This window comes from Hypomesus nipponensis, chromosome 18, assembly GCF_054491055.1.
Source record: "Hypomesus nipponensis isolate SF chromosome 18, ASM5449105v1, whole genome shotgun sequence".
Lineage (NCBI taxonomy): Eukaryota > Metazoa > Chordata > Actinopteri > Osmeriformes > Osmeridae > Hypomesus > Hypomesus nipponensis.
In genome coordinates, this window is record NC_140378.1 from 15,355,458 (window position 1) to 15,382,852 (window position 27,395).

Genomic DNA, 27,395 nt, shown 5'->3' on the forward strand with positions numbered 1-27,395 from the left:
CAAAAACAATGGATAACAAATCTGTGGACATGGATTTATTGATGGGAATATAGCATTCCAAAGATATGAAACCGTTATTGGAATTGTCGAAGAAATAAAGTCGGGAGTTTAAAAATACAATTGAATCTGGTTTTGGAAGCTGAGTTAGCATATTTAGGTTAAACGTTTCAGGAGGAAAAAGTTGAAGAATAGCAGGGGAGCGATGTTACTGAGTTGGTCGCCCCAACATTTTGTAAAAAATGTAGGCTACGTTTATTACACCTAGGCTATCATGGAAGGAATGTTTTTATTGCCAGTTGCCGATGTTACTGTGGTAGAACTTTGTTCTATCAGAGGTTTTATGAAGGGATGTCAGTTATAGCGCTCGTTGCGTTTTTGTGACTGTACGCCACTCAGAGGACTACAGGCTAGTGTGGCTACTTTGTTAGGCTACTTCTCCCTTTGAATTTCGAGATGTGGTTGGATGCGCTGAACTGATCTCGGGATCAACAATGTGGCCAACTTCAAAGAGAACGTACAGTAACAACTGCCGTCCAGTACTGGAGTAATTTCCAGACGCTTGGACTGGATTTTATTCTCTTCTCTTATAGGATATTCTGACTTTAATAGTAAGTAGTAGCCTAGGATGCATACAGAAGCCATTCTTGCAGTGTAAAAAGTTGCTCTATTGGTACATTAACGAAAAAACGTTAATACCACTTTGATGGCTTTTAACGTCGTTCAAGGAGAAGTTTATCGAAGTTTTAGTCATACAGCACACCGTGAGAGTCTCTCTGAAGAGGACAGTTTGGTGGGAATTCTGTCCCTCACAGCCGGTAGTCCGGGAAGGGACAACCTCACAAATCAAGTGATTTCCTCGGGGACGCAAAGCTCGCCGGAGTGCCTAAAGACCAAACAGTTGAGAGTCTGATAGGCCTATTTGAGGATTTATCTCACAACCGGGAATATAACAATAACCCATTTTCCTAGTCTACTGAGATTAGCACATCCTGTTTCGTATGCCTGTGTGACTGTGACCAGGTATGCAGCTGAACCGACCTAAAAGCGCTCTAATCAGCTACTCTCCACCAATGCCCCCCGAGACACAAAATTCCTTTTCGAGCCAGTTCAAAACAATGCGATTCTCCTACCACATTAGCAGCGGCTTGCCAAGCCCTCAACCACCCCTGCGCAGAATAGGTGAGTTCCACTAGGAATTTTTCATAAAATACACAGTTGTTGATTTTCTGTTCTACACTTCACAGTCACACTAAAACATACTATGTCTTTATCTTTGTAATGAACAGAGTCTACTGTAAACCTACTAACAGGTCTTTCTGACATTAGCATGAAACTTTCCCTTATCACTGTCCCCAGCAGCGGTTTCAAGACATATGATGTTCTCATTCATTCATAGAAAATAATTCCTTTGGAAACAATATTCACAGAAGCATATGCCCAGGGCAGTCATGTTTGCACCCAAAAGCTGATGTCTATGTTATTAATATATATAATCTAAACAAATTCATAATCCTGGGATCTGAGTGGTGTACAAAAATAATAAATGTGCTCCAAAGTCATAACTACACTGCACAGTAGCTGCCTGGCAGGCTTAATAAAGGTAAATTTGTCGACTTCACCTTCACTCGACTGTCATGTGCTATCATGCTATCAAGGAAGGCAAGCAGTTGTTTGATCTCAAAGTGTGGCATTATTCAGTTTAATTTAATACCAGATGTTGGTTGGTGAGTTATAGCTGAATAAAAAACATTGTGTATTTGGATTTTTGAGCTGATCAATGTTGACAGACAGTGAGAGAAACCCCCTTTTGTAATAAACATGGAGACTCACATTGCATGCAAGTTAACCTCACAACACACACAGGTGATGTTTCGCTCTTCTTTGGCCTGTTCGCGTGTTAATTCGAGTGTGTATTCCCCCGTGTGTCTGCCAATGCTCATTGTTTACTCAAGCACCGTACTGTGAAATCCAATAAGACTTGGAGATGATGGAGGAGAACACTGAGGTGTGCAGCGTTGGCACGTCGTCCAATCTGCTGCCTGGCCTGCTCAAGAAGGACAGTGTGGGAGGGCAGAGGGAGAGAGGGTCCGGATCAAACATTTAACAAACTCTGTGTTTCACCACATGAGATTCCCCCCCCCCCCCCCTCTTCTGTAACCCATCTCAGAGATTTAGGCTTGTATCGTTTGCATTGTAATGGCAACCTTCGGGGGTCTTTGTGTGGTGGCTCCTGTGGAGGAACCTTGGAATGGTCAAATTCGGTATCACTGGAATTTCATCCCGTCACAATCATGGGGTGATCCTAAGGATTTGAACTAGCATCCCTCTGACCCTCTTGGTCTTAAGCCCCAACATCTGGCCCACATGCTGTAGCAACCACCGACCCCCACACCAACAACAAGCCAACAGGGAGACACAGATCTCATGCAAGACAGCAGGGGTCTTTTAGATACCAGCTTAGTAAAGCCAATGTTCAGTATATACAGGCTGTAGATGTCCTGCATATACTTCAACGGTGGAAGGAAGTGGGGGAATGCACCAAATGACCATTAGAGACAAGAGGATTATATTTGGCTGTCATAAAATAATGTGTAATCTCCCTTTAATGTTGATGTGGGATTTCCTACTTTAACCTCCTAATCGTTTTGGAATTTTTATTCTTGATGTTTTACATTGTATGATCGTCCACTACGATGACTTGAGACAGAGGCTACAATGGGGCAGATGGGGTTCTAGGGTGTGTGTGTGTTTATGTGTTGAACCATCTTTCTAGCTGTTTAGCATCTGTGCTGGGCTCAACGAAATAGCCTCTTTCCCTGACCTGCATTAAAACCCACCACCCCCACAATGATTTTCTCACTCTGATCCATATCCAGCTCAAACTGCTTTTTAATCCTTCTACAACAGTGATACAGTAACAATGCATACCCATTGTGGTTTCCTACTGCTGACTTTGACACCTTACTAAGGAAGCATATTGCGAACGTGCACATGTGATACCTTCGGCCACTTCCGAGTCAGAGCTGGCAACCCCTAACTGTGTCTACACAGCCTGAGTCACGAATCCGAGAGGTGTGATCTCTCCCCTCAAAGCTGTCTTGTCTACCACTCTCATCATACTCTCTGACTGTTTTCCTAGCATGTAGTAGAGTTGCGTTCGAGAGGACAAGCTCGGATGTGTAGGGCTTGGATATCCTTCAGTTAAATTCTACCGCTGTCTATTGGGACATTGTGATCATGTAAACCCTATAGCGTGTCGAAAATTATAAAGAACTTATATATATACTGATCCTGCTTAGCTATCTTTTACTGAAGCATTGCTTCCTCATCTCCTTGCCTAGTGGTCTCGGTCACGTGATGGTGGTCAGATCAGATCAACCAGCTGACAACAGCAGCTCTGTCTGTCCCCATCTGACTGGAACATCTGAAGTTATAGACATCACCATGGCAATCGTCAGTCTTCACTGGCAGCGGAGCTACGACAGAGAGGAAAGCAGGCGTAGAAGAAGAGCTGGCCTCAGCTAACGCTTTGCAGCATTGCTGTACTCCTAGTATTTCCCATGCAGCCTAGCCAGCTCCAAACTAACTGGTTGTGGCTCATCTCCTGTTGTTGGATGTAGCGCAGCTAGAACCTTATAGGCAGTTCTAGTCAATTAGGTACAACCAAAGAACAAGGTCAATTCCAGACAGAATTGTCATTCATTAAATTCCAGGAACACATCCAGACAGAGACGGCTCAGTCCTGCTATCTCTTTAGCCTGTAGACAAACAGCATGTCCTCAGTGTAGCGTGTCCATCTCCATAGGCTAATACACCATACGATCCTCCGACACTGTGTTAATATTAGCTGCCCTCACGCACAGTACAGGAGCCTGAGGAGTCTGAATGCAGCAGAACAATGCACATTCTATCCTTATGACTCTACTGGCTGCAGTCTCTGCTGACCAACTCAGACCTGATGTGGGAAGCCATCCACTCACAAACACACATGGTCACATGGTCATATCATCTACACCAGGGGTGTCAAACTCCGGTCCTCGAGGGCCACTGTCCTGCATGTTTTAGATGTTTCCCTTATCCAGCTCACCTGATTCTAATGAATGGTCGTTATAACAACCCATTTAATTGAATCAGGTGTGTTCGAGCAGGGAAACATCTAAAACATGCAGGACAGAGGCCCTCGAGGACCGGAGTTTGACACATGTGATCTACACCATAGCACATGGGGTCAGGGACGATCGCAGAGTGGGTGTTGGTGTTTTGGGTTGTCTTTTCAAGACCATATTTTGTTTGTCTGTTATTGTATCGACATCAGTCTAAGTCAGAGAGACTTTTTCTACTGTAGTGTTTGCTGAATCTCTTTTCCCCAGCTGACCTCACTCCATGAACAATGGGGCCGGAACTATGCCTTTAACCGAGACGGTCCTCCCCTTTAAGAAGTTGATGCTCGCCCCCATTTTCACATAAAAGCCATCTGCTACAGAGATTATATTACACACAAGTGCCTGTTTCCATATTGTTTGTGTGTAGTCAATATCTCACAGATCAGAGATTATAATGGTCTTTGCATATACTTATATATGTGTGTGTGTGTGTGTGTGTGCATGAGTGCAAAAAAAGGGGATTTGACCGTTTACTTTCCCATTTTGGAAATCTAAACTTGATTATCATCACTAATCTGAGAGATTTAAGTAGATGCAGTAACATACTATCTGTCAGTTCAAGCTAGCTCAATATCTTGTATCTTGTAGCTCAATATCTTGTATCCTGTAGCCTGTAGTCTGTAGCCTGTAGTCTGTAGCCTGTAGTCTGTAGTCTGTAGCCTGTAGCCTGTAGTCTGTAGTCTGTAGCCTGTAGCCTGTAGCCTGTAGCCTGTAGCCTGTAGTCTCCAGGCTGCAGCCTGTAGCCTGTAGCCTGTAGTCTGTAGCCTGTAGTCTGTAGTCTGTAGCCTGTAGCCTGTAGCCTGTAGCCTGTAGCCTGTAGTCTCCAGGCTGTACCCTGCAGCCTGTAGCCTGTAGCCTGTAGCCTGTAGTCTGTAGCCTGTAGTCTGTAGCCTGTAGCCTGTAGTCTGTAGCCTGTAGCCTGTAGCCTGTAGCCTGTAGCCTGTAGTCTCCAGGCTGTACCCTGCAGCCTGTAGCCTGTAGCCTGTAGTCTGTAGCCTGTAGTCTGTAGCCTGTAGCCTGTAGCCTGTAGTCTCCAGGCTGTACCCTGCAGCCTGTAGCCTGTAGCCTGTAGTCTGTAGCCTGTAGCCTGTAGCCTGTAGCCTGTAGCCTGTAGCCTGTAGCCTGTAGTCTGTAGTCTGTAGCCTGTAGTCTGTAGCCTGTAGCCTGTAGTCTGTAGCCTGTAGTCTGTAGTCTGTAGCCTGTAGTCTGTAGTCTGTAGCCTGTAGTCTCCAGGCTGTACCCTGCAGCCTGTAGTCTATGGCCAGCAGCCTGCAGCCTGTTCCCCCGTAAAGAGACAGTGGGAGAACCCAGCAGCTGTGATGGAGGAGTGTTGACAGCTCTACAGCCTCACTACAGCTGGGTGTATTCTTAGGCACCATGGAGCCCACACAGAGGAGCGTCATTCCTCTGCCACCCTGGCTGTCAAACACGACTTTGGTGACGGCACTGGTGGCACACAAACACACACACACACACACACAAACCCCCAGCTCGACATTCTTACTTCTCTGTAAAGTCAGTTTCCTGCGTTCTGTGTGCTTCTTCGTTACTGTTATTAAGTTGATATACATTCCAGGCCTATGCTGGCAGAGTCTAACTTAATCAAAGATAATGTGTGTCCTCTTCAGTTCAACTGCTGGTACCCTCCACTGCGACCAAATCAGCCTCCCAGTCTACAAACACAGCCATTGTTCGCGCCGTGCAGAGACAGAACCTGTCTTTACATTAGGTTAGAGCACTTACTCATTTGGAGTCAGAGCAGCGGGACAGAGACTGTAAACAGGGTGGTGTGATGAAGGCTGTGGAAATATGGAGACCTAAAGGAATGAAAAGCATGAAGGAGCTGCTGCTGGTGGCTTTGATCTGAGACGTGTGTTTGTAGCCATGTGCCAAAATATTTTGAGGGTATTTTTTGAACCTCAAAATGGCTTAGAGGGCTGTGTGTATTTGGATGTGTGCTGTTTGTGTGTGTTCAGCATGTTAATCCAGGTGTTGTGTGTTTATGTCAGTAATGTGCTCTATACTGTGGATTAGTTGTTTCCAGGCGAGTTTATGCGTGTGTGTGTGAAATGTGTGTGTGCTCTGCTCCAGTGCTATCTTCTCCAGCAGCTGCAGGGAAAGAAGAGAGGGAGGGGGAGGAGGAGGGGACTGTGTCAGTGTGTCAGACTGTGTATGTGTGTGTGCGAGAGTGTGTGTGTGTGTGTGTGAGCATGTGCCATGCCATGGGGAACCACAGACGACGTGGCAGGAGCGAGGGAGCGAGAGGAGGTTTAAATCTCTGGAGTGGGGTTGAGGAGTCTGCCTGAACCCGCTGAAACAAGCCAAGAGGATTTAGACAGTCACTGGAGGAGAGGACTGAGGGAGAGAAAGCCTAACATGAACCCTGATAGTCTCACCTGAAGCTTTTCTGGAGAGGGAATTGAAGGGGGGGCGGGGTGGGGGGGAGTCAGAGAAAGAGAGAGAGAGAGAGAGAGAGAGAGAGAGAGAGAGAGAGAGACAGAGAGAGAGAGAGAGAGAGAGAGAGAGAGAGAGAGAGAGAGAAAGGCAGGAGTGTCAGAGAGGACAACATTCATAGAGGGAGACATCAACAGGGAGAGACAAAGTGGGAAAGAAGGGGACAAAAGATAAGACACAGAGGGACAGAAGTGATTCTTATGAAGCCAGTCTGTCTGCTGTCAGGCTATACAGGCCTTGGCCTCCCCAGCAGTAAATGCAATAAGAGCATGCAAGACATGTGACCCTGTAAACCCCTTCTTACTTCAAAAAACACAGACCTCTGATTGGTTAAGAGTGTAATTTATCTATATGTGCTTTCTGATTGGATAACCTGTGACATCTGCCAATCTTGGTGTTTCAAAGGATGTATGATTTTGTGGGTGACATTAACTGGGTGTATGGGATCTGGTCTTCAAATTAAAAGCAGATGTTCAAATCATAGACAATGTATAAGATGCGGTACTTCTCAGACTCCAAATCCCCTCAAAAAGGAACATTAAATGAAACAAAGAAATTATGAGAGGAATATACATATTCAACCCTCTAAAGCACACATCCGTCCATGGTATCTAAATGACCTCCTTGGCTGTCCTGAAGTTAAAGATAGTAGCCTTAGATTCCGGTCCTCTCTGCCCTCAACAAAGCAGTCACATTCCAATCACCCCACACCCAGGGACCAGAATAGACCCAACACCAGGACTAAATGCAGCCCCCATTCACTGTCCCTGGGGGTCTCTCTGACTCTCAGGAGAATTTCAAAAGTTCAGATGGGTAGGGCAGGGTGGGGAAGGGGCAACAAGATGTAGGAAGGGAGGCTATCTTTATGACATAAATCATTAAAGTCCTTTATTTTAGAGTAGTGAGTGTGTACTGTACATTAGTGATCACCAGACTGGTCTGTACTGTCTCATGCTGCCTGATCTGGCTGACTGTCTGTCACACTTTATCTGGACTCCTCCCTTCCTCTGGACTCCCTGCAGGGAATATTTAGTTCTGCCTGATTGGGATGTGTGTTTGTGTGTGTCTGTGTGTGCGTGTGTCTGTGTGTGTGTGTGTCTGTGAGAGAGAGAGAGAGAGAGAGAGAGAGAGAGAGAGAGAGAGAGAGAGAGAGAGAGAGAGAGAGAGAGAGAGAGAGAGGTTTGGAGAGAGAGAACATATGCTAGCGGTTGAGATAGATTGTGTGTGTGTGTTGGGGATTGATAGATATCAGAATGTTGAGTGGGCTATCATCACAGCCACTGATCAGCACAATCTTCAAAAGGAAGCAGAGTCTTTGTGTGTGGCTTTGGTGTTCATCTTTCGACCAAGTAGAGCCCACTTCCTGTAGAGATGAGTTGTTGTTGTGGTGAGGAGTGAGCAGACTAGGGGGTCAGGAGGAAGCAAAGAAGACAGAGGGATAGGGACTGGGGTGAGAAGAACGAGAGCAGTAGGAATAACGGGGGGTGAGAGAAAAGAGCAGGAGGAGAGGAGAGTGAGAAGGAGGGCAGGGTGAGAGAGGGATGGAGAATACTCCCTACCTCTGGGACCATCTCTCTTCATCCTGAGTCTTTCCAAACAGCTGAGCTGAACCATGAACTATTAGCAGGCCTGTCATGGCCTCGCCTCCTTTCAGCACGCACACACACACGCACACACACACACGCACACACACACACACACACACACATACATACATTCCCTGTTCCCCAGCTGAATATCTGTGGCTTTTTCCAAAAATGTGTTGAAGGATCGGGTGTGTATTGATTCTTTTACAACCCATACACAATATACCCAGGATGTTAGAAATGTGTCTGCACAAAGACTAGTCCCTCTGCAAAGGCAGCTGTCTAATCAATAAAGGGTATGCCTCTGGGTTAACCAGTAACAGGGGGTGCTTTGTATGATATTGGTGGATTATAATGAACTCAGTGACTGACTGTAATGAAGATATAATTAGAATGTATGGTGTATTTAGTATTTGTTTGTGACTGGGGTAGAGAGGTGACAGATGTATTACACACACACACACACACACAGGTTAGCAGAGTTGGTGGCTACAAGAGATCAATAAGCAACACTGAGTCTGTTTTACATAACCCTGCCATGACATCACAGGGTTGGGTTACATTGCAGATTTTTTGATACACACAGCACTAAGGCGCAAATAAATCCACCCTTACTTCTCTTCTATTGTGTCATTTTTTATTTAAAGTGTGTGTGTGTATATTTATGTTTTTGCGTGCGTGCTGACTAGCAGGGGGTCACAGTTGGTGTGATGTCAGAGTGCGTGAGGACAGTAGTAGGTGTGAAATAGAGTGTCTTTGTCATTTAATGTGGTGTGGTAGTCCCATTGTGACAGCACGCGCATGTCAGGGCCAGAGTGCTGGGCCTGGTGAGAGGGCCAGATGGCCTCCTCTCTGGGGAAATCACAGGCCAAATCACTCCATTTACAGAACGCCACCAGGGCCAGGCCTGCAGGGCGGAGAGCAGGAGGGATCGAGGGAAGGAGGAAGGGTAGGCGGATGCATGGAGGGGTGAAGGGTAGAAGTGTAAAGGGGATACTCATAGGTTGTAAAGGAAAGGAAGCAGGGAGCAGGAAGGAGGGGTATAGAGTGTGTAGATTAACAGACAGGCGTGTTTTTAAGTTATCAATGTTAACTCGTTATGGTTCCTCCAGAGTCTGGGTGAGATCTTTTCCCTCTTTAGGCCATGTTGTCTGCCCCCCAGACCTGCTCTCAGCGTCTTGTTATTGCTTGTCTAAACACATCTGAATGGAAGGATGCTGTGACTCTCCATGTCAACCGTCAGCTGTCCTGTCACCAGCCTAACTACTGGCTGTTAACGTCCATGTGTTTGGAAATCTGCCATCCCAGAATGTAAACATTACGCCAACATGTTAGCATCTTGGAACGTACACATAGTAGAATAACAAAATGTGTGCTGGAGCAGGTAGGTTCTGTCCACAGGTTGTTACTCATTCAAGAATATGTTATCGCCACGTCAACAGAGGAATGTGTTTTTGTAGTCATTCCACTGCATCCATTTCCCTTGCATTTTAACATTGGTGACATTTTGGTAAGTAACATATGGTGACATTTTGAGTATGGGAATACGATTTTTTATGTCCAGTAGGCTACAGTATATAAACCTGTTTCTTACCTTGTGTGTGGTGTGTGTGTGCGTGTGTGTGTGTGTGTGTGTGTGTGTGTACAGTAGGCCTATGTACATATGGTATAACTGGCCAACTGCATGGCTGTTTAATAGGCATGTTTATGCAACCCGGTGTGGTCACATGTTTAAATGAGGACACTACTGCTCAGGCAGAGGGTAGACAGTGGAGTGTATTGATTGTTTCTGTATGACAAGAGCCACAGAGCTAATAACCACTGTAGCCAGAGCTTATTATCCTGCCTTTTTCTATCAAGAGCCTATGACTGAATACACATATACTGTAATTGCATGAGTTTGATGGAATGTTTCTGCAGAGTGGCATGGCTGATATAGGTCCATACATTACAGCCAGATATGACCCATATTCATGGTAGCGTGGTTAATGTCCACTTTTGCTCTATTCCAATGTAGCCGAATCCTTAAAGATGCCCTTTAATTTGTTGTCAAGGTAACTGAAATAGAGAGAGCGCTGGGGTGCGTGATTGGCAGGGGATGCGAGAAAGGGAGAGATATAGGGACGGATGTGTGTGTGTGTTTGCGAAAAGGGGGGAGGGGGTGCATCGATGCTGGGGTCATATCGCATGTGATTCCACATGTAGAACTGTGCGCTCAACTCGCTCTGCCGCTGTCTGTGTGTGTGCAGGGACAGGCGGTGCGGAGAGGGGTGGAGGGCCGCGGAAGGTTTTTTTAATCCGTTTGGTGCTCGTTTTTTATACTATTGTCTTCATAGGCCTTGGTGCTTTATCAATTGTTTATTAGGATACACATTTTTATGCTACATTCTGGCAGGGATATCGTGTCGTATAGGTCAACCAACGAATGGAAAAATTGTACGCTGCTCTCATCCTTGCGTTTGACCTACTGAGGGATGCTGCTGCTGTCAGTCCACCCGGCGCTTTGATGAGACGGGCAATCCCTTTTGCCTTATCTATCTCATTTAACCTACTTATTTTAACCTATATTTTGTGATCTGGCTCTCTCGTGCCTGGTGACAGAGGAGTCGACATTGAATCAAAAGATACAGCCTTAATTGCGCTTTGCTAGTTCTTATTTCGTCGTGTGAGCGATTGGGGGATTTTGTCTCCCGTTCGGGTTTTTTAATGACTGGATTTGTGTTTTGCTGCGCGATGTACATGGATAAAACCAGTGTGCTCCGGGGTAAGTCTGTTTTATTATTGTCTTCAATCAGTTGTCTAGCCAGAGTAATCGCTTATTTCAAAGGAATCAAAGCGCCTACTGACCGACATCTAGCCGCAGTGAATGTAATGCGTCGGCCAGATGTGATGATGCAGCCTGCACCCATATTTTATCTTGGTGAAGTGTGGTAGAGACTGTCAATGATTTATATAGGAAATGGAACTCCTATTCTTACATTTATCAAAAAATAAATAAAAACACATTGATTTGGGTATCATATTTCCATGGTTTAAAGGACTGGATATTCTGGAAACCCGATAATGTGTTCCAGAGCTGCATATATTTTTTCCGTTTGGATGACAGCTCGTCTAGGGTGTATAGCTCACCTCAGCATTTTCATAAGCAAACTGACTCTCTGTCTTAAAATGATTATTGACAGCTATCATAAAATACCACCATGGGTTTAAAGGCAGTGCAGCCATCAACACTGTTTGCAGCCATGTATGTTAGTGCATAGAAGCTACGTGTATGTATTGGGCAATTCAATCTGTCTCCTTTTGCAACGGTAATTTTGTGTGTACTTGTGTGTATGTGTGTGAGTCTGTGTGTTTGCGTGTTTAAGTGCGTGTATATCTGTTGTCAATGGCTGTTTCATCTGTTTGCTGACTGATTGGTATGTGTGTGTGCACCAGGTGTGCAGGCATGTGAGCTGTGTATGACAGGGATGTATCCCATACCGTGTCAGACCATGTGTGTGACAAACCTGGGCCAAGCAGATCCAGGGCTCTATATTTCATTATTGATAGCCGATCGGATCCTTATTACGCCGCATATTCCCATGTGGAGCTGCAGTGTGTCCACAGGAGCCGAGTGGGTGTGTCAGGGGGAGTGGGTGAACAGGAGAGGGTGGCTGCCTCAGAACACCCATCGACACGGACGCTGTGGCACATCCCACAGGGTGGCACGGGGTTGCGCAACACCCGGTCGTTGGCACCCTCCCCTGGTGAATGGCACATTCCATTTCTATGGTGACAAATGTAAAGTCATTGCTGCGAAACAACGTGTGAAGATTGTCAGCCTTGCGGTGCTTTTGAGGTCTGGAGGCAAGCTGTGATTCGGCTGAAGTGGATGTTGTTTTGCAGGGGATTCCTGCTCACTGACTGACAGAATGCCTTTACGTTCCACAGTATGATCTGTGTTGTGTATTATCTATCTTAAATGTCGTGTTTTCAAATAAGGGGTGAATGTTCATGTTCCCCTGGCAGCTTTGATCATTTTGAGGCAATCTAAGTTCTTAAGGTACGGCGTTCTCCAGGTTCATTGTTCCTCAGGTGATTGATCTTTTAGAGGACTCTGGGTCAACCATGGTCCGTAGGTGAAGCAGGTTCTAATGATCCTTCGCAAGGCTTCAGTTTTCACCTCTCCCAGGGGTTTGCTAAGGATAGAGTGAAGATCAGCATTGGTCGAGCTTGCGTTTTCAGGCCGTTGTGAACTGGAATCTGACAATATAGGATTGTTTGCTTTTTCTAAAGCTTACAGAGTGAGTTCAGAGTTCAATGGGAGTTATTTACAGAATCCTATGCAGTTGAGATGAGAAGCAGGAAGTCAGACTGTCGTGTTTGAGAGATCACAGGATGCTGCTTTAGGGAGGCCGTTTTGATCACTTGTCTGAGTCAGCGATGATGAAGATAAAAATATCACCATCGCCAAAATAGAACACATGAAGACAGAACTGAGAGACCTAAGAAAAGAAGAAAAAAAAACATTTCTATGCAGCTTCCAGACTGGAGGTTTGTCAGTGGTCACATGTTTTCCGTCAGGATGCTGTCATTATCTTTTCCCATGACCTCCCGGGCTCACAGAGCCCTATGTGAATCCTGTTGTGCCGCATGGGGTTCAGACCCATGTTTTTAAGGTGCTGAACCCAGGTCTCCTCCATTGGGACTTTCCTGTGGTCTACGGGATGTACTGAGTTCACGAGTCTTCTTTAGGGAGGGGTTCCAAACCTCCTCCTCTGCTCTAGATCGGGGCATTGTTCAGGACGCCATGCTTGTGAGATGCACGTCCGTTGAATCAATAGCGTGCTCACATTGACGGCTGCATGAATATTTCAGGAGGCAGCCAGGAAGAAGGGAGACTGTCAGCAGAATGTAGGCATCGATCAGGAGGTGAATGGCAGTGTGTCATGCTGATCACAACAGAAGATGAGTGTACCGCTACATGCCACAACAACATATCGTGGTCTGGCAGGTCGGGTTACCAACATTGTATCTGCGGTGACATTCTATGGGGTTTGGCTAAGTTTGTGAGGGCTTACAGGTTACAGTATTTACATCAAATACTAGAACAGTTCATTAGTATGATTCTTATACAGTAGTGCTTTCCTGACGTGTGTTCATTCAACAGGATTTAACACAATCTCATTGTGTCAGATGTACAGTATTTCCTACACAATAGCCTATAGTTTGAAATATTCTATAGAAACTGTTTGTGTGATCATGCCTGAATGAAATCACCATCTTGAGGTTGGATTCAGCTGGCAGTGAAAAACACAGATGCTATCTCGTGTTTTTCTCTCTCTTTGACGAACCTTCTGTTGGAAACCTTTTCGCTTCTGTGTGAGCGAACTGTCGCTTGTTTCATTCAGCTCCACACTTCTGGGCTGTGGATGAACTCATTCATTCTACTCTACTAAGTTTTGTTTCATTATTCCTCATGGGTATGCCACACACAAGCCCGTGTGCTGCAGACTGGAGGAGCTACACAATGCCCACGACACTCTGCACTCCACTCATCTCCTCCCCAGAAGAGGATCTGGGAATTCCTCCCAAGAGTCCCGATAGGACTGAGGGCAATTTTATAATGCAAATATTCCCCTCAAGTAGATCCCACATTTACTTATTTAATCACTTTAAATGATGCCCTCATTTTGTCTTCTGTTTTAATAGAATATCACAGAACAGGCAAATAAGATATTGTAGGAGGACAGATATTGTAATATCATACACATTTGGAAGTTTGAACTGGATATACTGGAAAGTAAGCTCTGAGTTTTTGGGCAGATCATGTTTAGACCTTGATTTTGTGCTGACTCTGACTGTTAGTTGCTTGAGATGTTGAGTGACACATTGTGTGTGTTTGTGTGCATGTGTGGGTGGGTGTGCGTGTATATGAATGCGTTCACATCTAGAGGCGTATTCCTTCTCTTAGAATCAACCAGTTGTTTAATCACAGATGACAGCACACAAAGCATCCAAGTTAGCTGATCAGCAAAGCACTACACCTCTCTTCTGTCTCGCTAAAAGAGAGCCACAGCGCTAAACTGTCGTTGCCATGCAGTTGTGACAGTTATTGCCATGCTGTTTATTTTACAGCTGCTTTTGTGCTAGGAGTTGCGAGTGTTGTATTTGGATCCAGGAGTGTGTGTGTGTGCCTTATCCAACACTGACCCTGTGGGGTCTGAGTCAGGGAGGCAGACGTTCCACATCTGAGGATGAACAAGACAGACAGATGACAAACATCCAGAGGATAGGAGAGCCCTGGGAAGAATAGGGAGAAGTGAGTAAGAGAGAAGGAGAGAGGAAGAAAGAGTGTGACATGCAGAGAGAGGGGTGGGTGCAGGGAGAGAGACACAGAGAGAAGCAGAGGGAGAGCTTGATACTGAGAGAGGGGCGAGAGAGAGTGAGAGAGAGTGAGAGAGAGAGAGAGAGAGAGAGAGAGAGAGTGAGTGAGAGAGAGATAGAGAGAGAGTGAGAGATAGAGAGAGAGAGAGAGAGAGAGAGAGAGTGAGAGAGAGAGAGAGAGAGAGAGAGGTAGTGTGAGAGGTAGAGAGATAGAGTGAGGGAGGTAGAGAAAGAGAGGTAGAAACAGAGTGAGATGGAGAGAGGCTGGAAGAGAGCTCCAGGTCTGTTGCTACAGAGAGAGAAAGAGAGAGAGAGCAGACAGATTTAGCAGAGCATGTGGAACTCATTTCAGACCCCCCCCCCACCCCCAAGGCCGCCCTTTCCCGCTGCACCAATAGGTACCAGTTGGTTGTCATGTCATATGGAATTCATCAGTTGTGTTAAGAGGACAAGACACACAGACTGGCCAGGTTAACAATGACTGCCAGGGCTGCATCTCTCCTTCATCAGCTGGCCACTCTGGGTTATGATAACACCTTCATTCAGTTCTCCATGTAGCGGTCTGTCTCTGTGTCAGTGCCTCACCCTTTTCCTCCTACACGCCTTTTTGACACACCGTTATATAAATGCAAACACACTGTCTGAATCCAGGCATGTTAACAGCACACACGTACATTGTGCACCTGACCTACCAAAAGTCAGGTCCCCTTTGTGTCCCCATCTTTATCTTCATTAGATGTGGATGGTGCTGAAATCACATTGGAGCAAGGTTTGCATGTCTTTGACAGCCACCGCACCGTGAGGACAGCACAGATGGCATCCATCATTGACATGTTTTCCCATCACCTCCCTTCTTCCCTTTCCTCCTCCTCCCCCTGCCCCCCCCCCCCCAGGCCCATCCTCCTCCAGTCCCAGGCTGCTGACTAAGAGTCTGTCCTTGGAGCCAGACCCGTGCTTGTCCCCCCAGGACCAGGACGCCTCCCACGATGGCCCCCAGCGCCTCAGCTCTGACCCGGGACCCCTGGATCCTGGACACTGCAACGGCTCCAGCAGCAGTGGAGCACCAGAGCTCCCTGCCATGGCACCCAAGACCCGGCCCCCCTTACCTGGGCCCAAACCACAAGGTAGGTGTGCTGGGGAAGACTGGACACAACTGTCTGGAAAGGATAGCATTAGAGCAGCAGTAGCGTAGCTGAGTGGAGATGAATACAGAATTGAACAGAATCACATTGTATCATTCATATTTATGAATAACATTTTGCTACAGTCAGAGAACTCAATTGAGCGGACAGATAGGCACACACACACACACACACACACACACACACTGTAGACACAGGTCATTGATCATGCGTCTGTCACCCCTCCCCCAGTGCCCCCGAAGCCCCCTCACCTCCAGCAGCAGGGAGCCCAGCCCCGCCCTCGACCCCGTGCCCCCGACAAGCCCCTCCCCCCTCCTCCGCCATGCAGGCCCCTCCCCGCCGACCCCCGCGCTCCACGGGGCCCGCTGCCACGCGCCGAGGGAAGCTCCTCCCCCACCTGCGTGCTGTCACTCATCGAGAAGTTTGAGAGGTGAGATCTGATTGGTGTGCTGAGACAGCGTGCCTGCTCCTGATCAGTCTGAATGCTGCACTGAGGATCACAGTCCAGGCTTTATGCGAACCTGTACTTTACAAGATCTACAATGAATCTGTGTTCGGGAAACCAACCCTTTAACCTAACCCTTTATGTATGTGTGCATGTGTGTGTGTGTGTGCGTGTGTGTGTGTATGTGTGCATGTGTGTGTGTGTGTGTGTGTGTGTGTGTGTGTGTGTGTGTGTGTGTGTGTGTCCAGGGAGCAGATCATTGTGGTGCCAGACATCAGTGGGGGGATGTGCACTCCCAGAGTCCCAGACTCCCAGGGGGCAGGAGGAGGGGGAGGAGGGGCAAGTGCTCCACTCACACCCCCTTCATGCTCCTCCCCTGAGCCCCCCTCAGCCGAGCCCCCCTCCCAGAACCCCCTGGCTCTCCCTCAGGAGGAGGAGCAGGGTGTGCAGGGAGGGGTGGTGGGGGAGACAGGGGAGGATAACCTTGAGGATATTGACGACGACGACGATGATGATGATGATGAAGAGTTGGCGGCGTCATGCTCGGAGAAGCGCCTGTCGATGGAGTCGGGCTACAGCGCCTCCGAGAAGCACTTGGACACCATGGAGATGAGGGAGCCCGCCGAGTCCTGCAGCCAATCAGAGATCCCCTCCGAACACTTGTCCCTCCCCGCCCCGCAGTCTGACGGCAAGCTGGCCAATCGAGACAGCGGGATCGACAGCATCAGCTCCCCCTCCCACAGCGAGGAGCTGTGTTTCGCCGGAGACGAGGACCGGGTCATCTACCCCTGTAGCCCCGCCCTGACCCTGCCCCGGCTCTCCTCGTCCTCCTCCTGTGGCTACGCCGAGGGCCTGGGAGGGGAGGGGGCGCTGGCCGTGGGGGGCAGGGACTCGGAGGGAGACAGCGACCTGGAGGAGGGGAGCGGGGATGAGACGGAGCTCAACACCCTGGCCCTCGTGCCCCCCCAAGCCAACAGACAAGACTCTGTCGAGGTGAGCTCGAGCGAGACAAGAAGAAAGGGAAATATGTCCACTTGGAAAAGGGAAAACGAGAGAAGACTGAGCTGTTATTTGTAGAAGAACTAGCCAAATTGTTAGGGAAAGTGTAGAACCATAGTAAATTGGATGTTGGGTGAAAAGAGAGTAAGTGGTTGCAAGCCGTGCTATAGCTCACTGAGGCACGACAAGCACGTTGTGACAGACATGCAATTCCAGCAGATGGAGAGAAGTGTTTCTAGCTGTTGTACGGCGTAAGGTCAGACGTCAGTTGGAATGTGACCCCGGAGAATCCGAGCTATGCACAATGTCAACGTTTCCTCAGTCATTTGCATTGCTCAAAGTGTTCAAAAGGTCATCACAACGACCCCCTTTCCTAATGTGCCTGTTTTCCGTGTGTGGGTGTCCCCTGAATTTCCTCCCATGTCTGTGTTTGTGTTGACGTCTGCCTCCCTCCTCCTCCAGCTGTCGGTCCAGCAGAGAGTGTTCAACATAGCCAATGAGCTCCTCCAGACGGAGCGTGCCTACGTGTCCAAGCTGCACCTTCTGGATCAGGTGTTCTGTGGACGTCTCCTGGAGGAGGCTCGCGCCCGCGCCTCCTTCCCCTGCGACGTGGTCACCGGCATCTTCTCCAACATCTGCTCCATCCACTGCTTCCACCAGCAGTTCCTGCTGCCGGCCTTGCAGAAACGCATGGAGGAGTGGTAAGGGAGTGGCGGTCACACACACACATAAATACACCCTTCGACACACATGCGGTACACACACACACAGACCCACAATTAACCCATGCACGTACACACTTGCATACTGTATCCTCGGGTGCAATAGACAAGCAACAGACAAACACACAGAGATGCACAGACTCATGCATGCACCGTGCATACACTCACACGCACATACACAACAACAGAGCTAGTTACCTCTGATCTTGAGAAACTGTTGACGTGAGGCCAAACTCACAGCCCTCCCATCTCCTAAATTCTGTACAGGGACAGAACGTTTCTTCATGCTGACAAACACACACACACGTGCAGTCTCTCACACACACCGCCTCCCCTGTCCTGCTCTGTCTTGACCCCTCTGTCCCCCTCTCCAGGGACTTGAACCCGCGGATCGGAGACATCCTGCAGAAGCTGGCTCCCTTCCTGAAGATGTACGGGGAGTACGTGAAGAACTTTGACCGCGCCATGGAGCTGGTGAACACCTGGATGGAGAGATCCTCCCAATTCAAGGTCATCGTCCATGAGATCCAGGTACAGCTTCCTCCTTCCTGTTCTGACCATGACACAACTAAGGAAGTCTCTGGTGCATAGTCAGATTCAGGCCAGCTGGCTGGTCCCTAAAACCTGACCCGTGCCACCTGACCCGTGCCACCTGACCCCTGACCTCTGACCTCTGGCCTGTCTAGTAAACAAGGACAGGTTCACCCATATCTCGGATGTTTGACATAGTTGTCTGTTAGCTTGACTTTGGGTCAGGGTAATAAACCTGTCATGGCTGTCTTTTTCTCTTCAGTAAACAAAAAGAATAGGGACAAACTATGCACTTGATTCTGTTCAAGTTGCTTGCAGGCTTGCTCTGTTTGTGTCCGGTCCTTTGGCTCTGTTGTGCCGGAGAAGCTAAATCAAGGACACCTCTAGTGTTCCTGGCCCCAGGTGCGTCTTCTCATCTGGTGTCACAGCTGGGGTCGGCCATCTTCACGCTTGTAAAGATGAATAATAGGAAACTGCAGGCTGGTGTGGTTTGTGTGTGTGTCTGTGTGTGTGTGTGTGTGTGTGTGTGTGTGTGTGCGTGTATCTCTCTCTCTGTCTCTCTCTCTGTGTCCCTATTGGTCTCTGTGAGCTCATTTGGAAACCAAAATCGACATCACGGTGAAGGTTAGAATTGGAATAATAGCCGTTCTATTTTCTGGGTTTTGATGGTGAGATTGGGAGAGGGTACGTATGTGTGCACCAGACGATTTCCAGTCAAGCTGTGGAATACAAATGGGTTTCTCACTTCAACTTCAAACGCTCTCTCTGCTCCTTCCCTCCATCGCTCTGTGCTCCAGAAGAATACTAACATGGTTTAGATCTTTGAACTCCATCCTACCTCAGCAGCTGGGCATGTGTACCTGGAGAGCTCTGGAGGAGGAAAACAGGGTCCAGGAGCCCTGGGTCCTCGAGGATCAACTGGCAGCTCTTTGTTTCCACAGGGTTGCCATGATTTATAGATCTTTTTTGTGATTTTCTTTTTCCTCTTTCTCATTATCACTCCTGCTCGCTCTCTCCTCCGTGCTCGGCTTAGGAAGGTTTCCATGCTCGTTATGAAATTGATTTATTTTTGTTGTGTGTGTGGGAGTGTGTTCTAATATCGCATTCTGTTTCTTGTGTGCACGTGTGCTCCTGCGTGTGTGTGTGTTTGTGTGTGCCTGCCTGTGTGTGTGTGTGTTGCAGAGAGAGGAGCGCTGTGGGAATCTGACCCTGCAGCACCACATGCTGGAGCCAGTGCAGAGGATTCCTCGCTACGAGCTCCTTCTGAAGGACTACCTGCACAGACTCCCTGAGGACGCAGACGACTTCAAAGACGCTCAGAGTGAGCAACCCAATGCATGAGTGCTCGCACAAATGACTTTCCTTTTTTTCTGTCTCTTTCTCTATCACTATCTCTCTCTCACACACACACACACACACACACAGCACTCACATCATGTCTTGGTCCATTGTGTTGGGAGTGACCGGACAAAGCTGTGTGTTCTGTGAATGCAGAATGCTTGGCCAGCAGCTGCCCTGGGGCTAGAGCCCTTCCAAGGAGCACTTCTAAGGAGCATATTCTTAAAGAGCACTGTAACGAGAATTAAATCAAGCCATGTTAATGCACTGTATGAAAGGGTTGAATTGTGCCCCAGTCTTTGTCCTTTGAACTGTTGTAGTGAAATGTCTTACGTAACTGCAGTAGGAATATACAGTAGCAAACCTGTAGTAGTAACAGTTTGGTGCTAATAATACTGTACACCATTACATTGTTCTAGAATCCCTGGAGTTGATCGCCACGGCAGCAGAGCATTCCAACGCCGCCATCAGGAAGATGGTGAGTCTTCACACACTGCAGCCACCAGACCACACCAAACGATCATCTTTTTGTCACCACGCCGTCTCAGCCTAGCCTACAGTCAGACCAGATTAAACGCTCCCAGAGTTGCCTGGCTGTCATCTAGCATCCGTTAGTAATTAGAGATATGCGCACTCTGCATTCGTTAGCGTGTGGATGGTGTTGAAGGTCTATAATTAAGAGTTGTTTACTGGGTGGTGTCCCTTCCTTCTCATCTTAGCTGTGAAGCATGTGGTTCACTGGAAATAAATATGACCTATCGGAACGATCTGATCAACCGCACTTTCTAAAGAACTTTGAGACATTTCACCGTTCCTTTGGGGTCTTGATGTTTTTGTATAGATATGTGTGTTTAAGCGTATGTGTGTGTGTGTTCCAGGAGCGTATGAGGAAGTTGCTGAAGGTGTATGAGCTGCTGGGCGGGGAGGAGGACATAGTCAACCCCACCAATGAGCTCATCAAGGAGGGACACATCCTCAAGCTGTCAGCCAAGAACGGCACTTCACAGGACAGATATCTCATCCTGGTGAGGAACACAAAAAAGACAATGCAAACGCTACCAATCAAGTGATCTTTCTTGTTGTTTGAAAATTGAAATAAATTCTCATTTTCTCTCTGCAGTTCAATGATAGGCTGCTCTACTGTGTTCCTAAACTGAGGCTGATTGGTCAGAAGTTTGGTGTCAGAGCCCGTATTGATGTGGATGGAATGGAGGTGGGTCCTGATCCAGTCTGTCCCTCTTTCTGTCTCATGTCTATCTCGCCTTGATCAGTTAGAAAGATATAGGAAGTGGTCAAGGCTGACAGTGTGAGAGTAACTCAGTTATATTGTTTTCTGTAGAAACAGAGTACTAAATAGCTGTGGTCAGACCAGTCATTTCCTGTGTGTGTGTGTGTGTGTTACAGTTGAAGGAGACCAGCAGTCTCAATGTCCCACGGACGTTTTTGGTATCTGGGAAACAGCGCTCGCTAGAACTGCAGGCCAGGTGAGTTAACCAGAACAACACTGTTGAACTATACAATTAGATCTATACAATCTTAACCACATTGTGTAGAGTTAAGAAGAAAAACAATTGAGAAAAGCCGCTGGAAGTGGTTTTTAAAAGTTGAGTCCAATGACATGATGGCCGAGCCCTCTTATGTTCCTTTGTGCAGAACTGAGGAAGAGAAGAAAGACTGGATACAGGTAAGGACAATAAACCTAGCTGTACAACCTTGTAAACACACCAACTTCCTCTTCTTACCTTGGAGGTTTGGCATCCTATTTAACTGTTTCCTGTTAGACCCTTTCTCCTTGTTCTAGTTTCCTGTTTCCTCTCCTTTTTAGTAACCTGTTTCCTGTTAACGCCTCTTTCCCCAGGCCATCCAGACCACCATTCAGAGACATGAGCAGACCCTGGAGACCTTCAGACATCTCAACTGCTCCCTCCGCGATGAAGACTGCACCCCGCCCAACTCACCTGTAAGACACACACACACCCTGTCCATTTCCAAATATCGCTGTCTGTCTTTTTCACACACACACTGGGACATATACATCAATCATTTGATTGGAGATTTGATGTGTTGCCATGGCTGACACTTCCTGTGTTGTGGGCTGGTTCAGAACTGCATGGAGCTTGGGCAGCGCGCTCCAACTCCCATCAGAGAGAAGGAGGTGACTCTGTGTATGAAGTGTCAGGAACCCTTCAACTCGATCACGAAGAGACGCCACCACTGCAAAGCCTGTGGACACGTACGTTCGTCCTCCATATCTGTTCTTCTATCACACTGTCACGGTTTTGCGGTTGGGTGGTTGCTAGGCAGAACGGCGGTTTGAGCAGACAAGGGGTGTTTGCTTTTGCGTTGAGAGACAAGCTTATCGGACAAACTGCGAGGGTTTTTCAAGTGCACAAGCTGAGGCAGCTCATGTAAATTGGCCACTTCCTGTCTGTGCGTTCCAGGTGGTGTGTGGGAAGTGCTCCGAGTTCCGTGCCCGCCTGTCGTACGACAACAACCGTGCCAACCGTGTGTGTGTGGACTGCTACACCACGCTGGTAGGCGTTCCACCCTCCCCCGCCTGTCTGAGCAGCAGCACCCACAGACGACGCTCAATCCTGGAGGTCAGTAGACCCTGCTCACAGACAACTAGGGTCCTCCTATTGTGGTCTACGATTTCCTTTTCATATTGAAGAGTTGACAAAATGATGGCTTTTTCTGGCAAATTGTATTTGTTTTTAAGTTGGATTTCATTTGAGATCCCTCTATTCCAATGAAACCGTTGTGGTGTTTGGTTTTGTGCTGAGCAGAAGCAGGCCTCGCTGGCCGCGGAGAACAGTGTGCTGTGCAGCTTCCTGCACCACATGGAGAAGGGCTCCGGGCGGAGCTGGCAGAAGGCGTGGTTCGTCATCCCAGAGAACGAACCGCTGGTCCTCTATGTCTACGGAGCTCCACAGGTAAACCTGTTTGATGTTAACGTTAATCCTGAAAACCTTCAAATACTCTTGGAAACATCTCTCACCTGTGTGTTTTGTTCTGTCCCCCTCCTCCTCTCCTCCTGCCCTACTTCCCTTCTCACCCCCCTCCTCCTCTCCTCCTGCCCTACTTCCCTTCTCACCCCCCTCCTCCTCTCCTCCTGCCCTCCTTCCGTTCTCACCCCCCTCCTCCTCTCCTCTCCCTCAGGATGTCAAAGCTCAGCGCAGTGTTCCTCTTATCGGGTTTGAGGTCTCCCTCCCCGAGTCATGTGACCGCCTGGAGCGCCGCAACGCCTTCAAGATCAGCCAGAGTCACCTGACCTTGTACTTCAGCGCCGACGGGGAGGAGCTTCAGCGCCGCTGGATGGAGGTCCTATCACGGGCTGGCAGAGGGGAGGAGCTACAGATTCACGGTTCAATCACAGAAGCACTTGAGGAGGAAGGGGAGGAGCTGTTGGCTTCAGGGGAAAATACGTGATTAGTGGGAGAGGAAGAGCAGTGTTATATAATGTGTAAACTCTACACATACAGACTATATACATATGAGCAGCACATAATACACACAGCACAGTTTGATACATTCTCCCAAAACAATTACAAACACACAGACCCACAGTAACACTAAAATAGATACACACAAGCTCTTACATAGACATTCTAACACAACTCTCTCTGTATTTAATGTCAGTGGTCAATTGCATGAAATATTACAGATACGTTTCTCAGTGTATTACTCATCTTGTGAGTGACCAGTGTTTGCCAAACCTGCCAAAAGTGTGCACTCCCTTACAAAAGAAGAAATATTAATAACAACCTTATGAAGATATGCGTCACACTGAACCGCATCAGTTACCTACCGTTGGACATTTCAGAGTGAATTGTGTCTCTAGACACTCAGTAACTTCCATTTCTCTTTCTCTCTCTCTCTCTCTCTCTTTCTTTCTCTCTCTCTCTCTCTCTCTCGTTCTCTTTCTCTCTCTCTGTGATGTTTTTAAACAAGTGGTTGGTTTCTTTTAGTGGTGAGTGTTTGTTTACTTGTTCCCATTGAGGAGGGTGATATTATCTCTTCATATGGAGAATGATGGTACAAGCTGTGCGCATCCTCCTGCTCAGTAAGCTGAAGGTAGGACATGAACTGTGGACACGGCCGTGGTGAGATGTTGGACTAAAAGCTACCTATTAGCAGACTGACTGAACTCTGAGAGATTCCAGCAGAGCTAGTGAAGACAAGATGGCCTCTCACTTAGTCGTTCTCTTACCCCTGTGGTAGGAAGTGTGAGAGGCTTCAGTCTCCTCCTGGCCTGGACGGATGGAATCTGTAACCTTGAATGGAGCCAAAACATTCTCTGTTTGTTTGGAGCACAGTTAGTGGTTTCAACCTAGCAAGCTGTTTTGCATGAAAGAAGGACATTGAGCAAAGGGTTGATACCACATGGATGCTCGAAGACTGTCAAGAAGGCTGAATGAAATACATATTTAAATGAAGTTTGAACTGTCAAAAGAGATCCTTCTAAACCTACCCCACTTTTTTATTTGCATATATGCACTAGAATTACTGTTCAGAATTTCCCCTCAAAATTATCAGCAAATAACACACAGTCAGTCTTGAATAGATGGATTTAGGAGCCTCTCTGAAGTCTGAGGAATTATTTAGTGCCTGTCATGATCTACAGTACCAGACATAATCCCTCTGAAAAAGACAATTTTTTCCGGCAACCACTCCGCCCCCCAGTGGGACCAAGGAGTATTACAGCCACATCCTTTGGGGGAGCAGAGCAATGATTACATCTAATTTAGTTTTTTAGAAGACTAGGGAGAATTCAGAGTGCTGGTATGAAGAGAGTGAGTGGGGGTCCTAAAAAATATGTTTTTCTTACTAATACATTGGTAAAACAGGGGACGTTTTTAAGCTCTTTTCCACCTAATGGTGCTGGATAAGTGTGTAAAGTAGAGATGTATGTGTTAATATGTGAGCTTTAAAGTCAGAGAGTTTGTGGTTGGAGTATTGAATAGAAATGCTTTGAAAGATAAATGACATGAAAAGGATGTGAGAAATAACAACATGTTTTTATCATTTTAACGTGGGTGATATCTCTGCCTTTTTGAGAGTGTTTTGATAGTTAATACAGAGGATATTATATATATGAAACACAGCGAAACAGTAAATATTTGATGTTTTGAATCTGGGGCTTGTGTTTGTGTCGGCTCAATGCAAGAAGGTCACAAAGAAAGGTAAACATTTGTATGTAAATATAATTTATTCTCCGACGAGGCTCAGTCTTGTGGGTATATTGGCTAGGTGTTTTCTATCGTGCAGTTTGAATCAGACTTTCGTTGAAATGTGGGTGGCCTCCTGTTGGGTACTAACACCCTCCAGGTCTGTGTGTCACTCCTTTGCTGTGCTCCTGTGTCTGAAAACAATTGTGTTTGGTCAATGGAAGACAATGGACACCTTATCTAATTTCTATCTCACCCCTAAATGATTGCTATTACATATGTGGTGAATTCAAAAAGAATACAAATTGTTGTGTTGGTTAATGAATATGGCTTTGTTATCATTTTCTGTTGTCAGAGACATAGCTTGAGACCAGTTCTAATCTGTGGGAGAGGTCATTAGAGGTCATTAGTGGGTAATGGTCCAGTGAGCATTTGTCCTCCATTCAGCCAGCTCCCCTCATCAATGTGCCAACAACCTTTATGAAAGCCTCCTGTATGGTAATGAATCTGGAAATTAGTACATGAGTTTACATTTCTATATATTTAGCTTCATTCCTATAGGATGACTGTTGGATCATGGTCACTTCTGGCACAAATGAAACAACTGTTCCATCACACACAGACAAAAAAATATAAACAACAACAACAACAACCGTATAATTCCAGATGCTGGGAGATCAGGCTGAGGTATCTTGTTGTAAAGCCCTCTCGTCATGCCATGGTATACTCTAAAACATGCCTTACACTAGACTTAGTCTGTTTGTATGATATCTATGTTACCTCTGCTTTTGCCAAAGTATACTAGGGTACACTACCGTGTGATTGAGATGCTCAGTCATCCAGTATGTTTTCATCTGTGTCTGCTCTTGGCTTTTTCTGTGGTTGTTTTTATTTATTTAGCTTTTTCTACTCCTTAGTATTGTTTGCTTTAGTTATGTTAAGCTCTTTTTACAAAATCAAAACAAGCTAATTTGGTTTAGTGTGTAATTTTCATACATACATTTGACCGGTGAATCCATTGTATCATACTTTTTGAGTATCCAGTGGTACCACAGTCTCAGTTCATTTCTCCTTGATGCATGAGTTTGGATCTTATTTTTAGAACGTATCCCTAGTGTCTTGTTGACTGTTAATTTTCATATACAGCTTTTCCAGTACCCATGTCCACCAGGGCTATACGATTATAAAAGCTGCTTTTATAATCATACCTTTATAAGAACTGCAGATATTGTAGTGAGGAAAGAAGTGTAGCTGGGTCACTCCGTTTTAAAGGCTGAGTGTGAACGTGCCTGTGACTTCAAGGTGTTTCTGTGTCTAGTATCTGTCTGTGTGAAGATAGGAATCAGGTGTTTTGAAGTTTATCATCTCTCCTACCCACAACACACAGAAACACGCAAACACCAACCCTCCTAATTTCTCACATACGCCTGACTACAGGAAGATGCAAACGATTTAAACATCCTGTGGCTGATCTTCGCACTTACTGTACCAGAGAGTTATAGCATGCAGGGATCTTATACCACACACCAACTCTGAGGTCCAGACCACCAGGAAGACACACTTTTACAGGGGTTGTCACAGACAAATAATGTTAACTTGTTCAAGATACTGTAAAAAGAGCCTTTTGACACACTTTTACAGAATTGTGTCTAGAACCACTTCCTCTCCATGCAAAACTATACAGAAAGCTAGAACTATTCAGTGTCTATGGATTACATATAGCCACAGTACAATGTGACAGATGACCATTACCAATATAAAAAGTTAACTTTTATTGTGTGTGTATACATATATGATGACAATATGAACACCAATGAGAGTAACTGAGACCAAGTCAAACAGAGCAACCTGTCTGGACATAAAGCTTTGAAGTATTATTATTGTCAAGTCTCGCTAAGCCAAACTGTCATTGCCGTGACACAATTCTTTCTTTTTTCGTGAATACAAAAACTGTATAGGTTTAAACTGTAAACATGAATGAGTATAACTGTTCTTCTCTGATTGTTATGATTATTGTTATTACTATTGATTATATTAGTGGCAGGCCACTGGGTACCATTGTATGTCTATATCCCCATGACATTTGTGCAAGATAATGAAAATGTTAATGAGGTTAAAAAGTGAAATAAAAGGATGACTACGTAGCAGATTGGTAGTATGGTTGTTATTTTGCGGAGACTATTCTTAATCTATCTACAATAACATCTAATAAAAATCCCTAGGTTATATTCTGTTTGTAAAATGTATTGGCATTGCACACCACTTTGCTATTGTATACCGTTGTATAGAACTATCACAACAGCCGCTCTTGTTTGAAGATGATGAAACACCTGGCGAGATTCTGTAATAAAGTATTGTATTTTCCATCCAGCCAAAGCAATTCTATTGGAAGTCAGGAACACACTGGCCGTTATGATCTCTGATTGGTCCGCTGGCTTGTTTGTCTCACCTCGTCTGATGCTTCGTTAGCTGACGTCAGAC

General features: G+C 46.5%; 1 protein-coding gene across 2 annotated transcripts; it reads left to right on the plus strand.

Annotated features, from left to right (window-relative positions):
- On the plus strand, positions 1 to 27,054 carry fgd1 (FYVE, RhoGEF and PH domain containing 1). Of its 2 annotated transcripts, none has more exons than XM_084680534.1 (17): positions 1 to 1,179; positions 15,463 to 15,693; positions 15,943 to 16,141; positions 16,405 to 17,149; positions 17,618 to 17,856; positions 18,252 to 18,408; positions 19,591 to 19,729; positions 20,166 to 20,224; positions 20,625 to 20,771; positions 20,867 to 20,959; positions 21,151 to 21,230; positions 21,400 to 21,430; positions 21,605 to 21,706; positions 21,851 to 21,979; positions 22,188 to 22,346; positions 22,533 to 22,679; positions 22,906 to 27,054. In XM_084680534.1, the coding sequence occupies exons 1-17, from the start codon at positions 1,023 to 1,025 to the stop codon at positions 23,173 to 23,175; spliced, it is 3,084 nt and encodes a 1,027-aa protein (XP_084536660.1). In that variant the 5' UTR covers positions 1 to 1,022; the 3' UTR covers positions 23,176 to 27,054. The 2 variants fall into 2 exon arrangements, with proteins under 2 accessions (XP_084536660.1, XP_084536661.1); XM_084680535.1 differs by lacking the exon at positions 1 to 1,179 and adding an exon at positions 10,457 to 10,967.
- The last annotated feature ends 341 nt before the right edge of the window (positions 27,055 to 27,395 follow it).

Excerpts from the sequence above, each read along its gene's own strand:
- fgd1 (XM_084680534.1), top strand. The coding sequence starts at position 1,023 with ATGCAGCTGAACCGACCTAAAAGCGCTCTAATCAGCTACTCTCCACCA. Across the intron at positions 20,225-20,624 it reads ACGCCGCCATCAGGAAGATG|GAGCGTATGAGGAAGTTGCT; the intron begins GTGAGTCTTCAC and ends TGTGTGTTCCAG. Across the intron at positions 20,772-20,866 it reads AGGACAGATATCTCATCCTG|TTCAATGATAGGCTGCTCTA; the intron begins GTGAGGAACACA and ends TTCTCTCTGCAG.